The sequence below is a fragment of the Mya arenaria genome, chromosome 6 (assembly GCF_026914265.1).
Source record: "Mya arenaria isolate MELC-2E11 chromosome 6, ASM2691426v1".
In the NCBI taxonomy this organism is placed as follows: domain Eukaryota; kingdom Metazoa; phylum Mollusca; class Bivalvia; order Myida; family Myidae; genus Mya; species Mya arenaria.
The window spans coordinates 79645612-79661617 of record NC_069127.1 but is presented as its reverse complement, the minus strand read 5'-3'; the positions used below and the strand labels follow the sequence as shown (position 1 = coordinate 79661617).

Sequence of the window (16006 nt, the reverse complement as noted above, 5' to 3'; positions counted from 1 at the left end):
GTAAGGTGATCTTAATTTCATGATTATTTTTTTGAATGCTCATTTTCTATTGCTTCAGGTAGCAAATTTAATGCTGCTTGAACAGTTTAACATTATGAGAGATTAAAACAACTTGATTTTTGAGAAATCGTATTGTAATTGAACATGTTTAGTAGTGTTTCGTATTTTATTATTCCAAAATCTAACCTTACCCAAATATTCGAAGCCTTGCTCATGTTAATAATAATAAATGCTAAGTATATCTGTAATTGTGAAAAATTGAATATTTAATTTTATTGAAAAAGTTTGACATAAAAAATTCATTGAAAATGCATAGTTGTGATTGGTTAGAGCCGCAGATTTAAAAATTAATTTTAAGCAGCAGAAGATATTTCTGTTCTTTTTCTGTGAAATATGTCTAAGGTCTATTTCTCTGACCAATTTTGGCATTTATTAACTGTAATTTGTTTTTTCTTAACCTGAAATTTGCTACTTCCGATGAAATATTTCTGTTTCATTGTTGATAAAATACCGAGAATATTCCAATTTTGTTTTAAAGAAGTGACATACTGGCTGCATTTTTACCTCCAATTTAGTTGCATAGTTTTCGTTGCGCCTTTCTCTTATTTATATCTGCCAAATTCGATATATTAACAATCAAAATCTGGAGCACCCCTCCGAGATTATATTAGATTTGCAAAAGGGTCCTCAAAAAATGAAACTTCCATTTACATGTTTCAACTGGTCGGCCCCATTATCAATTTTAAGTTCACTATCATTTGAAATTTCTGGTACTTAAGATTGATTTAGTTTTTGACCACACTTGTCTTAAATTTATCTAAAATTGCTACTCTTATTCAGAGAGATTTACCCAATTGAGTCAAGCCACTTTTGATTAATACCCTAAGTTTCCGTAAATGCTCATATAAAGGCAAAGTGTATGAAAAAAACGGTTGGAGATAATAATAACTATTTCATGTGATAAAAGCTGGACATTGATCTGCAACGTTGATGAGTTGCACTTAAACTTTCTTTTAACATTTTTTTGTTTTTAGACTCAAACACACAAACTGTGAAAGAAAAGTAAAAAATGAATATTATTATGAATACATTATTATTTGACATTTTTATACAGTGTATGTACCCCATGTCTTACATCTCCTGCTGCTAATACTAACACAGTTATTTGTTTGCAATAAGTAAAAAAAAATGCTCTATTTTACAGTGCTTCAGGGACATGCATGAATTAAAAGGCCTCTGTGTAAATATTCTGGACTTTTCAAGATGAAGTCTTTTTAAAAATGAAAAAATAGAGGGATACAATTATATGCTCAAAATATTTTTATTTTGTAAATTGCAGACAGCCTTGAGGATGGCTGGGACATGACGCAGCTGAAGGAGGATGAGTTTGAGGAGTTCTGCGTCTACATCGTGCACGACCGCGCATGCGAGAAAGTGTGTCGAAACCGAGCACAGGCCTCCCTTCCTCGCAACCTTACCCTGAAACCATCCCTTACGCAGCCAGATAATGTAAGTCGAAGTTTTGCAAGTTGATGGTGGTGTTGTTGCTGATGTTGTTGATGATGATAATATGATTATTGCAATGATGATGATGATGATGATGATGATGATGATGATGATGATGATGATGAGGCAGATGATGATGATGGTGACGATGACGATGAATGTTATAATAATTAGAGACAGAATTTTGAAATTCTGTCACTGTGGACAACTATAAAAAAATTTGGTTTGTCATATTCTGTTGCCTTGATGTCAGCATCTATCTGACACAGTAATCTTTTTTCCAATCTAGAAGGTTTATGACTCCTAAGGTGCTCAAAGTGGGTGAAATAAAACATCAAAAAACATATATATCAGAGAAAGTTATGATTAAAACAAACCCGTTTCTCAGTCATAAAGATAGGCTCTGCTCATAAGATGTCCAAATGATAGCAAAGCGGGAACCACACAGGTTCTCTCGTAAAATTGATGGAAAGTCACAGTTTTATTTTCCACATCTATCTTTATAGACGAATACTTCCAGAAACCATCTTTTTTCAATGAATTAAAAAAACAGAACAGGTTTAAAAAAAAATATGTTATACTATTAATGATGCTGACTTACAGACTGTAAAATATAAAACCTGGCAAAGTATCTACTCTCAAATGTTGATACCTATCCGCGGAAATGATCTCTATCTGTTCCTGATTTATGTATTATTTGAAAAAAATCACATAATGTTATACATATATCCTGGAATTTAAAAGAAAAGAGCTATAAATGTTCGTATTCTAACATTTGAAAAGACACAGCAACTTGATAGGGGAACCAATAGCTAACCATTTTGATTTAACATGTTTCTTGGTTAAAATACGTTAAATATTACAGTTATTTCTCGAATTCTGGCAGTTTTATTTCAAAAACATTTGTAGGCTTAAAATTCAAATTATCTTTATTGGGGCTATAATGATACGGCTGATAGCATTTATTATGATCATAACCTCTCAGTCCACATATGATGGTAACTTTTCTAAGAAAATCCCAAATATCTTGTGTTTTTCCAGTATGATAAATATAAATTATAAAGAATTAATCAATGCTGATGTATTTTACTAATAGAAGGTTGAATATATGTTGTACGTATTTAAATGATAGGATATTGTTGTTTTATGAAGCTACATTTTTAATATGAAGACAGAAATTATTCCCAATAAAATATATGTAAAGAAAAAAAATAAAGTTAATTTCATCACTTTGCAACATTAAGAAATTGTCATATTGGTTATAGATACCATGAATAAGATCATTCCCCTACCTGAAACCAGAAATTGTTATGATGAAAGAAATTGTGACGGCAACATTTTTCATTTTTTAACGCTTTTTTTTCTGGCTGGAAGTTGCACAGTAAACGATTGATTCTCATCTCTGACACCACCCTGCTGTTTGGACACAAAATAGGTTGACAGTAAGTCGCCACAAGTTTTTTGGCAGTTTTGTACGTTTATTTACTCTTTTATAAAAAAGGAGCAAAGTCTAGGAAATTTAACTTGCGGGGTGCAGTCTTTTTCAATGGACAAGGGTTTCGACTATATGAATGAGTTTTTGGCGTTTGAATAATCATCTCCTTCAAATTGTCTGCATTTGTTTGTATTGTAATTGTATAGTCGTTGAGGTGTTATAAATGACGCTATTGTACACAGTAATGGTAATTTGATTCAGAAAAATATAACTGCATTTTATGTCATTCACAGCCTTTAATACAGCTTCCGATGTCAGATTTAAAAATGTCATAAATATCACTTTGACTTTCCATTCTTCATTCAATGATTGATAAAAAAGCAATCGTTTTTGTTATGCCAATATTTTTCTGCTTGTCAAATCTCTGTTTTCCTACTCTTCAAAAGGAAGTTGAAAAGTTGTGAGGCTCTTCAATTTTGGAGGTGGGAAAAGTGGTTCTGTATTTGAATGTGAAAGCATGTAATTGCCACCAATTTGTAATGAGGGGGGTTATGCCTTAAGCCCGCTGGGAAAGTAATGGGCCGGAGAATGTTTTCTTGAAATCGTCAACATGTTTTTTACCTGTTAACAAAAAGATTAAAAGACTCACTGGTAATGCATGAACACTTATGTTGCAGTCATGATACATTCAATTAATTATAACGTGGCATCATATACCGTAGTACCATCAAATTAAATCTCTGAATATTTTGGTATGATTATTTATTCTGCTGGCCTTATATATAATCATTTTTTAGGTTAAAGCTTGTACTTTTATCACAACCTTAATTTGCAAAGTTGCCAGTTTTCTGACCTGATACAGCAGATTTACTTTCCATATATTATCATACTTTAGAAAGTTTACATTATGTTAATTACACATTATAAAAATTCAGGCACTATATCTTCAGATGTCCTTATATCTATTAAATATAAATAGAAGCCGTTTCAGTCCTAAATCAACACTATATCACTGTATAGAAGATTTTAAAGAGATTAATAAGACACAAAGTGTCAACAGAAGGCATCCATCGTGGCTGGGTTCTGCAGCTGGGCTATAATTTCACCTAAAGCGATCTTGAAAAATTACGAAAATTCTAAACTTCAACAATCACCCATTTCCTTCCTGGGTGACAATTTCCCAAAGTTTTGTTGGACAGCCAAAATGCAGTGAAATATGGCCAATTCTGGTAGCTTATCGCTGCAGCTATCTGCATAAATTCTCCTAAAGTGTACGGAGTTAAAGTCTCACGTTTCCATGTTTAATTCAACGATTTTGACACCTTAATACGCAGTCTCAGAGCTTTCACTTTTGTGGTCTCGATGTTTAGCGAATTTTGTTGACAGTATGTTATTTTCTCAATTATATTAAATGTTCTGATATATTTCAATTCTGCTTTCCCATGGTCATCAAGTGGTGGTTTTTTTTGTCGCCGATTTGGTTTAAGTCAAACTTTCTAGTTAGTCATTTAAAAATAATTACAGGGCACAACAGTTGGAGATTGATACTGGATAAAGAAATGCATTGAATTTTCTGAGTGCAAGTTGATTTAGTTTCAAAAACGCGGAAAAGATAAATATTGCTCTTCAAATCTAATCCTTTACTTGCATTTTTTGCCTCTGTTTGTATAGCTTGATCCTGATGTCTGTGGTCTGTAAGAAAATGAAAGGGCGATGATTCCATTTCAAATGATGAAAGGCAGCGCGCAACAATTTCTTGTCATAAGAATAGCAAAATTGTATAAGATCACATGCAGTTTTAACCTATATCAATAATAGAGATCCTTCACACTTGTTCAACTTTGAATACACTTATTTCTGGACTGAATATATCATTTAAAATGATATTCAACCCAATAAATGGTTATTATAAAATGAACAATTGTGGGAATTATTCTGAAATTTGTTAACATTACTTTTACTATTCACCTTATTTCAATATAATGATGAAAAGGCTTAAAAAATCACAGGAGCAAAAAGAATGGAAATAATGAAAGACAAAAAATTGAACACTTCTTTTATGTTTTCAATTTCAGATAAAAGCAAAATTTGACACTGTTAAACTAACCTTTAGGATATAAAGCAAGCTATAGATGAGGAAAATTGTCACACTAAAAATGGCCTTGAATATCGCATACTGTCAGGGCTGGTGCAACCTTAAAACAGGAATATTAGTACAAATATAAGAATAATAATTGTGTACATAAAACTGCGTATGTTTGTGGTAAAGGAACTGGCTTTATCCACCTCCTGGAGAGTGTAAATTATCATGATATTCTTCTTCAAATGACAAAGACTGCCGCTGCCTTGATTGATAATTTAGTCTGCTTTTGAAGTCAAGAGTAAATTCTTCGATAACATGAAAGTTTTGATTTGAACTTGACTCTCTCCAAAATTTGTCAATTTTTCTCCTTACGGAAAGTCCAATGTTTTTTTCGTTGATTAGAGATTAAGTCAAGTAATCCAGGAGCCCATTGACTTGAGCTCGTCTAATCATACATTAATATCTCAAGATTTCTCGTCATTGAAGTTTGAAGACATTTCCTGAAAGTTTAATCCTAACAGGAAGAATTTCCTTGGAAATTATGAGTTTAGAATTGATAAAAACTAAGAAAAAAACTTTCATTGAAACCATCTGCCATTTATGATTTTAACGGTACTTTTGATATCAAAGTGATTCTTTCAATCATATTTCTTATCATAGTTTTAATAGATTTATGGGTTGTTATCACAGTGCTGATCAATTATCTGCCCCTAGCTACCTGGCCTGTGATAAACGAGTTGTGTCCCTTTAATGGTGGTGATAGTGATCTCCCCTGCCTTCACCTGTTGTACCGCCCGGTCATGACATGGCACAGTCGGACACAAGAGCTCCCTTGGATAGGGGGTCCTCGTTTATAAGTTCAGAAGATTTTCTTCAGCCTGCTTCACAAGTGTTTGTTCCATTTCCACCTGTTAAGTTATCAGAGTCATACTTTTTCCATCAAATTTGGTAGATAGCAAAAAGCTTAAAAGAAATTTCATTTCCCTGAACTTTTTCTTTCAGATAACAATCTCCCTAATATAACTTATTTTTTCATAGAGATTTTGATATCATCATCTGCTTTGATTTTTCTGGAAACCATCTGTGAGAGATGAATGAATCTTGTTATTTGGTCGTTTTGATATCATACACTTGTTGCTAACATTTGGCTGGTCACTTTGCTTGTTCTAGATGCAGATAGTTTTACTTCATTACCAGGTGGAAGATTTTCATCAGTAACGTCAAAGCAACACTTTTAAATGTAAGGATATTATTAATACTGATCAAAAGAGATGGCTTCTTCCAAGGATGTTCCTGTTGTTTTTCAGTTGTGGTCCATTCCCCAGGCTTGTGTACCAATACATATCGGGGGGGGGGGGATACTGTATCAATTGTATCATTTCATCCCCTAGTTTTGCCACTGTCTATGACAACGTTACTCAGTCCATATCCTTACACTATATAAGGTCTATTATCACTTTAACATACCTGTTCTGTGTACGTAACAAATGGTTTTACCCATATTTGGAATCAGAAAAAAAATTATATATAGATATTTAACTATATCAATGTTTGTCTTCATTGCTATAAGACAACAGTTTGTTTTGGCAGCTTTACACTTAGTAATGTTTCGTATAATGTGGCTTAACTCTTATATATATAAAGATATTTCAATGCTGATTGCTGTGACCTGAGTGTATGTTTGTTAAATCTTGTATTATTGACCTAACGAAAGGGGACACGGATTTAGTCCCTGTTGGACGCGGGAACGTCAATCTGATACAGTGATCTCCTGCTGGTGACCTGATAAGTTTGGCTTCACTGAGGTTGGTTCTAGTGTCTTTGTGGTTTCCTATCCTGTTTGAGCCTTGCTGGCATATATGGGACTTGATTTCAGAATTAGTTCCTCAAAAAAGAAGAGAAGAAAATTTAATTAATCATGTCTGTGTTCTAACTTTGTTTTGTTGATAAGGAACAACTATTGAATAATTTACTTTAGATATATATCTTTTCCAATTTAAACAATCTTACACTATTCATAATATATTCTAAGGGAGATAATTCATTCACACATAAAAAGGACATTTTCCCCCGGTGTCGCTAGTATGGATGTCACTTGTGCTGTTACATCTAATGGTCATTGAATTATCTTATGTTTATTGAAATTTGCATCCATTATCAAATTTAATCCTAAAATATGCCAACTTTTGGTAACTTTTGATTACAAGTTAAAGATAGGAGAAGGAGCAAATACTAAAATGTGCCAATCACTTTTAATACAGGATTATATTTCTATCTTTGGCAAACAGAACGAAACCAAAGAAAGTTTATTCAATGAGATGAAAATTAGCTAAAACATTGAGAAAGTAATGATAAGATATTGATCAGGATTTCCACCTCTTGAAAATGAAGTAAACAGCAAAATAGAACAAAAACTTACGGAGTTATCTTTTTCTTCTCTGCCCTACACATTTTTGTGAAATTTATATATTTCATTAAATAAATTATTTATTTGATAAGCGAGTAAGATATAGAAGATAATTATTACATGCATGTTTTTTAGGATTTTGATTTTGCTCTAATCGTCTATTGTATTTTTAGCTGTTACTGTATTTATATAATATATACTTATAAAAATAATTGATTTAATATTCATCATTAAAAAAAAGAGATTTTTTGTGAAAGTCAATTATGACTTTAAAACTCATTTTACAAATTTTCAATTCAAAAAATAGAAATGTTTATTATCAAAGACTATATATAATATTTCCACTTTATCATAATTATACTTACAGTTTCAATATTTTTTCAATGCACAATTTATTATTTTAAAGCTGCACTCTCACAGATTTACCATTTTTACAACTTTTTTATTTTTTGTCTTGGAAAAAAGCAATTTTTTTTGCCGTAAATATCTGCAAATCAATGATTTAAGATTGCTGACAAAAGATCAGATCACAGATTTTCATATTTTGTTCGAAAATTAATGTTTCATGGCTAATGGTTTAAGAAAAATGCATAAAACATCAATTTTTAAACTGAAACATAAAAATCTGCAATCTTATTTTTTGTCAGCAGTCTTAAATTACTGGTTTCCATGGATTTTTGCAAAAATTGACTCGTTCCAAGACAACAAAAAAAAAGTTGTCAAAATGTTCAGTCCGTGAGAGTGCAGCTTTAAAGTGGAAGAAAGAAAAGACATTTTTCACAAGAAATTCATTTTACCGTCAAAACTGAGAGGTGCCAACAAAGGGGAATAATTAGTTGGAGATTTCTTTCTTTACTTGCAAAATAACAAAAATTCAAAATTAATTCTCTGATCTACGATAAAGTTAATACCCCTTAATTGACTAAAACTTATGTCAAAGTGATTGTGAAAAAAAACTTTCATAAAGAAACGAATGGCATTTGATTGATTTTAAAGAAAATTAAAAGTCAATTTGCAAGCTTAATATAATTTTAATTTTTCTTTGGAACAGCATTAGCGAAATTCTAGAAGATTATCCTTAATAAATGTGTGAGATGATAGAAACCTTTACAAATGTCTGTGAAAAGACGGTAACTGCAGATATACTTTACCAAATAATAGGTAATTTTTATATCATTTCTGACCTGCCAAATGGTAAAATTAATAATCCAATATTTTATAATCATCAAGAACAGACACTAGTCTTGTCCTTTAATGACTTCTCATGCAAAAAAACATTCTTTATTTTTCTGCAGTGTTTTTTGTCATCATTTTAAGCAATTCATACGAGCTTGTGGTTTTGATTTTCCTCATGGAGGGGTCAAAATTTACTTCTTATTATTCCAAAAAATAGTTGACAGTAACCTTTCATGATAGGACTGAAACTTGAAATTACTGGTGGCCTTTAAATCATATAGATTCCCATTTTCTTGATAAAACTTTATTTTCTTCAGACACAGATGTATTGAAAAATGATGTTAAGGTCCAAAAAGTCAGAAAAATCAAGCATTACCAGTCGGGTTACAGCTATATTGATATCAAATTGGTTGAGCGTTGTTTTTTTCTTCTGACAAGAACTTTCCAATCAGAGCTTCAGGTGCAAGTTATCTGTCCCTTGCATATGTTTTTTCTGCAAAATATGTCAAAAGTGGCAGCGTATCATTGCAAATATCTCCCTTATAACAAGAAACGTGTGCAAATGTTCAGCCCAATTGACTTCAATTGATAGTGGAGTCTTGTTTTTTTGCCTTTGCTCTACCGACTTTTACTTACCATTCACATTTTATGATTTCAACGAGCTGATTTGGACTAAAACGCATTCCATAAAAATGTGCAAGAGATATGTTTTGTTAATTGAATTAAGAAACAAGATAGGGAAGGAAAATTGGGGATCTAAATTTGAGAGTTGTAGCAAATATTGCATATGAAAGGAGATGGACTGTTTTTGGTATTATTCAAAGGTGATGACAGTATCTTTTCTTTATTTAAAAAAACGAAAGAGTTGAACCCAACTTGAGGTGAAGATTTTGTCATTTTAAGAAACTATGTAATTAGAAAACAGTTTGCCACTTTTTTATATGTGTTCATTTCTCTTGGGGTTCCTAGTGTTTACTTAAACCCACTTTTTGCAAAAGGTGAAAATGATAGGGACATGCAAATGTTTGATTTTTGTTTAAATATCATTATTCAAGAGAAGGTGATAGTAAACTTTTCAAATTGCATTTCTGCCCTCAATTATCGTGCTGGATATTCACTCTTTGCTTAAAATATTACTGCCCCCTTTTATCTTTTTCTGTTATATTTTTATACTTGGGGAGTTGTTTTACACTTCTTTAATATTATTATTACACTTCTTTAATATTATTAAAATGACAACTTTTGCAGGCATTTGTCACTTTAAAGGAAAGAAGATGTTAAAAGTATGCATTGTATGAAAACATTGCTATGAATGCTTTGTAATAATTATTTTTATTACTGTTTTGGGGTTTGCACTTGTGAGGATGATGATCTTCAACATGCTTTGTCTGTTTCTTCAAGAACCTCTATTTTGTGGCCATTTATACTTTATGGATGGACAAATTAATGTAATTTCATTTTCTAGAGGGCTCTATTCAGATTGGATAGTTTCGGTTGTATTTGTCTGTTGCATGTGTATAGTGTATATTTGAGGAAATTTGCTGTCTTCTTCTTTTAATTTGTCCTAAACCAATTGAATGGAAATCTTCAATTATGGAGTTTTCTGAAGATGATATCGTCTACTTTTTATACTTCATTCTAAGTTAATTTCCCTAATATTTTTTAACAGGTCAACCTATTTTTGTTATTTATTGTGCTTTTCTGAAGAAAGTTTTGATCGCAAGGTTAAGGTTGAGAACCTGAAGAGGTCTCGCTTTCATCACAATTATGTCTAATAATGTCCTCGAAAAATGATTCTGTTGAACTTTCAAGTGATGATGATTGGATGATTATATAATACGGTTCTGATTTAATTTCCATCAAGGGTTAGGGTTAGAAAATTGAAAAGAAATTTTAAATGAAGAATAATTTTCATTCTCATTTTTTCGAAAATCCCTGAAACAGTATCATTAGTTCATCACGCTACTTTGTTATGGTATAAATAAGTTAATTTCTCCTTTAAATTTTGAAAGGAAACTATCCTTTTGATAATCACGAAAAAATTGTTTTTAATATTATAAAAATCAAGTTTTAATAAGTTATTTGGCTAAATAAAATAAAATAAAATAGGGCCTCAGAAGTTGACATTGATAAACCTTTACTCATCAATTAACTCTCATTTTCGTGTAATGTAATTAATATGTCCAAAGCACCTAATGCCATAAGTTTCCCTGGCCCTGGTTCTGTTAGATGCCAATACAGAAGGTTATCGGGCAGGGCAGGCGTGCAACTGTGCCCCCCTGCAGGCGAACATCTGATCCAGCCACACTGCTTATCAGTACTAGCGGTTGATGGTATGGTTCAGTATGAGCCTTCCCCAGCTGCTTGGCACCGGAGAAATTAACAAGAATAACCACTGCAAACCTTTCCAAAGCCACTTAGTTATCGGTTCATCAAAAAATGAGACAGTTATCTTCTTTTACTTGGTCTTAACTTTGTATAAAACATGTTTGATTTGCTGATTCTGTTTTTTAAAATCATTTCCCTGGTATTCAGAATGCTGAACAGGAAGTGGAATCTATTTCATAAATCATTAGATATTATACAGGTAGATAATAATGTGGTATTTTTTACAAGATTAGGTAAAGTCATTTAGTTGTCATGACATTAATTTGCATAGAATATATGATGGTTCACAGACAGTCACTTGGTTACAAGAAGCAAGCCTAGAATTTAAAAACTAGATAGGAAGGTTATTTGTTGGCTGCTGTGATAAAGTGTTTCCATAAACTGCATGAACCCAAACAGCCTTATAATGCAAACCAAAGTAAGTTTAGTATTATTACAAATGTTTTTGTGTATTTTCAGGCTCAGGGAGTGTGGAGTGTGGACTACATTCCGCGGGGAACTAGATTTGGCCCGCTTAACGGCATCATCACCCCTGAAGAACCTGTGCGCCGAGGTGATACAAACAGAATATGCTTGTGGAAGGTATAATTGTTTATATATCATCCTTGTTTTAACAGTTACTTATGGTTTTATATCATAACAATAAGTGCTAGCTACATGACCCACAGTGACTCTAAGTTATTAAAATTGTGAGCAAGTGCTTTCAATCCAGAGGGTAGTGGGTAACGTGATTGCTTTGTGCTGTGTTGTCAAGGGCATCATTCAATAACTACCACGCATTAAAAGTGAATAGCTTTGAAATTTCATCAAAGTTATTGAATGGTTACTTTTCCGTTATGGCAGTTAATGTGTAGACGAAACATGGAAAACACAACATGGTACAAAGGCAGGTAAAAAAACAACATCAAATGAATTTATTCTTGAACTATCCTTATTATTCACTGTTGAAAACATCCTAGAAGGAGTCTGATGCAGAGTGTAAGTTCTATACGTCACTAATAAACGAGCTGGCTGAACATTGACTCTGAATTTATACTTTGGAAGAGAAGAGCTCATCAAGAAGGTCAAGGTACACTTTGGTGTAGTAATTGGCCTCATCATGAACAAACTTGAACCATGGCCTGATAACTCAAAAACCTCTCATGATATTTACATGAAATTTAATACAATTATTTCCTGAGACAATACACATATACTGTATATGTGTATATTACATATCAAGGTCCATAACTCTAGCTTTAAGAATAGTGAAACTGATATGTAATGACCCTTTAGTGACTAAAACAACAGGAATGTTGCCTATGTCTTTGCAAGTCTAGTCTTTGGATGGTATCCAAGCACTATTTACACAGGGTATGAATAATACTTCATAAGTCGTGTTTCTCATTTTGTTTTTTTAATGCAAAATAAAATTCTGGAGCAAAATGTAGATATCAATATAATCAGCATTTCTTAAACTTTTAACAAAGATGATCATAAAGTCTGAAATCCATTAGCTCTGATATTCATGAAAATGAAATGATAAAATGATCACGGGGTTATCACATTACAAATATATTCATGCCTCCATTATCTACAAACCGGATATTCCACTTTCTTTGGATGCTTTTTTTATCATAATAAAAAATTTCATCACAAGAATTTTTCAAGACTTTCTGTATATGGTCCAAAGTCATTATTATTATATTACATAACGTGTATAACAGATTCGACTGGAAATTTAAATCAATTTTAAACGTAAATTTGAATGGTATATTGATGTATATGAATCATTGTGCTGTAGTTGGTGTAATAGATGAATCTTAATTGATACTTATAAAGGGAAAAGCTCAACATAGTCAATATGAAATCTCGGCTTATAATAATTATAAATTCCTGTCTCTAGAATTTGATGTAATGGGAAATTTGTTCATAAATATTTTATCGGGAAAGCATCACCGATGGCTTCTGCAGCCTTTATGCATAAAATTGACTTTCCGTCAAAACCCCTTTTTCAGATGATATCATAATATTTATATATTTTTCTCAATGGCGAATTAAACTATTTGCATATAGAGTGCATTATCTGGGTGTTTGTATAAAGCGGAGACGATGATCTGCCTCATTCAGAGATGTCACTTTTCACACCAAGCCATAGCCGCTTTTTCCGTAAATGTTCCTAAATACTCATAATATTTCTATTCAATACCATGTTTAGAGTTTTGTATAAAAACTGTCAAAATTTGCAAGATAAAATATTTATGACTGAAGACCTATTATCTAATGTGTCGTTGACGATATGTACAGAGTAAAATTCGTCTAGAATTTCAAATAGAAAGTGAGAATAGATGCTAGTAATTAGTTTTGTGCTATCAAAATTTCAATTAATCATTTAATACGGCTTATCTTGATTCGGTTTAGAAATCAAATCACTCTGAGATGTAGTCAGCATCATTGTGAACAAAAATGGGTGTTTCCGCTGATAAAATCGAAGAGAATAACGAGAATATTCTTTATAAAGAATAGGACAGCTTCTTTCTAGATTTTAATTACTGGTACAAAACGGATTTTTTGGTTACTTAGTCATTTTTGTATAACCAAAAAAGGCGCAAAGCAAAATATTTCTTTTTCATTTCTGTTGATGAATATTATATTAATCATCGAAAAATGATAAAATTACAAAACATATTAGATAAATTCTCATTAATTTGTAAGCCCTCGACCATAAGGCTTTTGGAGAGCAATTCTCCAACTTTCAGAAGTAAAACATGTTTATTTATTCAGCAAAATCATTTAATATGAGGTGACAATATCATTAAAGTGAATCATATGAAAATTAATATCAGTAATTTGCCCTGGTTTACAAGCAGAATAAAAAAAATCTTAGAGTATGATTATATAATGATATTTTTGATTAATCGCATGCAAAGTTTAAGGACCTTTTTAACTATGGCTTACTTTTAGGATTATAGACATAAATTTTATGATTTTTAATTTTTTTTTTTAAAGATACTTAATAAATTTAAATAATTTTTCCTGGTTCTTAGAACTTAGACATAAATTGAAAGAGCCTACAGTTATTGAGAGGTTAAATATTGTTGGCATCCATTGTGCTATATTACCTAAAGGGCATGCCTAGGGGATCTTGTCCATTATTGTTTTTATTTTGTACCATTGACCTTTCAGTTAGCCTTGATAATTGACCTTGACCTTTTTGGTAGCATTAAACACTGACCTTGACCTTTCATTTTACCTTAAGCATTGACCTTTTAGGTAACCTTAAGCATTGACCTTTTAGGTAATCATTAGCATTGACCTTTAAGGTAACCTTAAGCATTGACCTTTTAGGTAATCATTAGCATTGACCTTTAAGGTAACCTTAAGCATTAACCTTTTAGGTAATCATTAGCATTGACCTTAACCTTTTTGTTTCAGATCTTCAAAGACAACAGGACATGTAAATACATGGATGTCGGAGACACAAGTCGTAGCAACTGGATGCATTACGTCAACTTCAGCTACAATTCCAATCAGCAAAACCTGATTGCCTGTCAAATTGATTTCAACATCTACTTTTACACGATAAAACCGATTCCTCCTAACACAGAGCTACTAGTCTGGTACTGTCGGGAGTACGCGGAGAGACTCAACGTCCCAAAAACCGGGGAAGAAATGCTTCAGGCTTGGAGTAAGTTGTATAAAAGTTGAACTTTTCGACAAAATGATTTAAGAGTTAATTGTTTGCATGGACTCAACATATTCACTGAAAATAATTATCTTTTATTACCCTATTATTTAAACTAGTATTGGTAATTTATTTCCCTATCATTTACTTACTAAAAAAGGTCCAGGGTGGGCCATAATGAAGACAATACATGTTTAAAGGATGACCTTGTATACAAAGAAATGACAACTAACAAGGTCATCAAACATAAAACTCACTAAGATATGGGCCATTCATTCAAAACAGTCTCATTTAGTCTGAGCCTAGACTTAACCAATCTTTTGCGAAAAAATATCAGTTATACAAAATAATGACATTTAGCAAAATGCATCATCAAAGCTTAACTAGAAGGAAATTAATATGAAGGTTTGAAATTTGGCCTCTTGAGTCTGATCTCAGACTTGAGACTCTGTTCTTTTTAGGATTTGAGATTATCTTCTGCATGACATAAAAAAGTTGAGAGAAATCTGATACTGGATGTTAGTAAGATACATTCAAAATCAAATTTTTTAAAAATTTACCAGTCTTTTGTTTCTGTCTAAGAGAAGGTGACGAAATATGAGCTTCACAATCATGTATCTTTGGTATTATTTCAATTCTTTAGTCAGATATTAGGAAAGATAAGATATTGCTTGTCAAATTCAAAACTATTGTTTTTTTAGCCATGCAAAATGTTTTAAATTCCTTACTCCCGTTCTTTTTTAATTGACTCGTAAATATTAAGAGCTCAATGAAACCACCTAATATTCAATTATCATTGGCAAAATAAAGGTTTTAATTTCTATGTTAATTATTCAAAATCAACAGCTGTCTGCGTGGTTCGAGTTTTTGTCACAGTTTTTTCTCCTTTATGACACAAGAAATGTATAGGAGGTAGAGTTTGTTTTCTTAAGGTGTGCACTTTAATGACAGAGCAGTACAATCCGTTATTGAAGCCACATGCATTTCAGATCGTATTGCCTGGATGAAATGAAAGTTACTTAACAGGAGATCGCTTTTTTTGGTGTGAAAATAATAATTATATCACTTAAAACCGCTATTCAGTCCTGTCACCAAAATTCATGTCACTTTATTTTCTTCATCTAAGATGTATAATTTTAGTCTTAGATTACATCAAGTTTAAGACTATTTGCATAAATATGTGAAATATATTTGAAAAGTGAGAAAGCAGAGTTTTTTCAAGTAATAAGAATAAGATATTAAACATTAAAGGATTTGGCACAAAAGAGCAGAGAATTCAGTCAATATTGGTATATATTAGCATATGACATTCCTATTTAATCTAAAATATGATAAACGTAATATATT

The 16006-nt window shown here is 31.8% G+C and overlaps 1 protein-coding gene across 2 annotated transcripts in view; it reads left to right on the top strand.

Moving 5' to 3' along the window:
* Positions 1 to 16006, top strand: part of LOC128239159 (PR domain zinc finger protein 1-like) — a 52650-nt gene that overhangs the window by 31044 nt on the left and 5600 nt on the right. For both annotated transcript variants that reach the window (XM_052955659.1, XM_052955660.1), the window contains exons 2-4: positions 1340 to 1509; positions 11455 to 11577; positions 14410 to 14662. In XM_052955659.1, coding sequence (XP_052811619.1) covers positions 1340 to 1509; positions 11455 to 11577; positions 14410 to 14662 — 546 coding nt within the window. The remainder of the gene's footprint in view (positions 1 to 1339; positions 1510 to 11454; positions 11578 to 14409; positions 14663 to 16006) is intronic.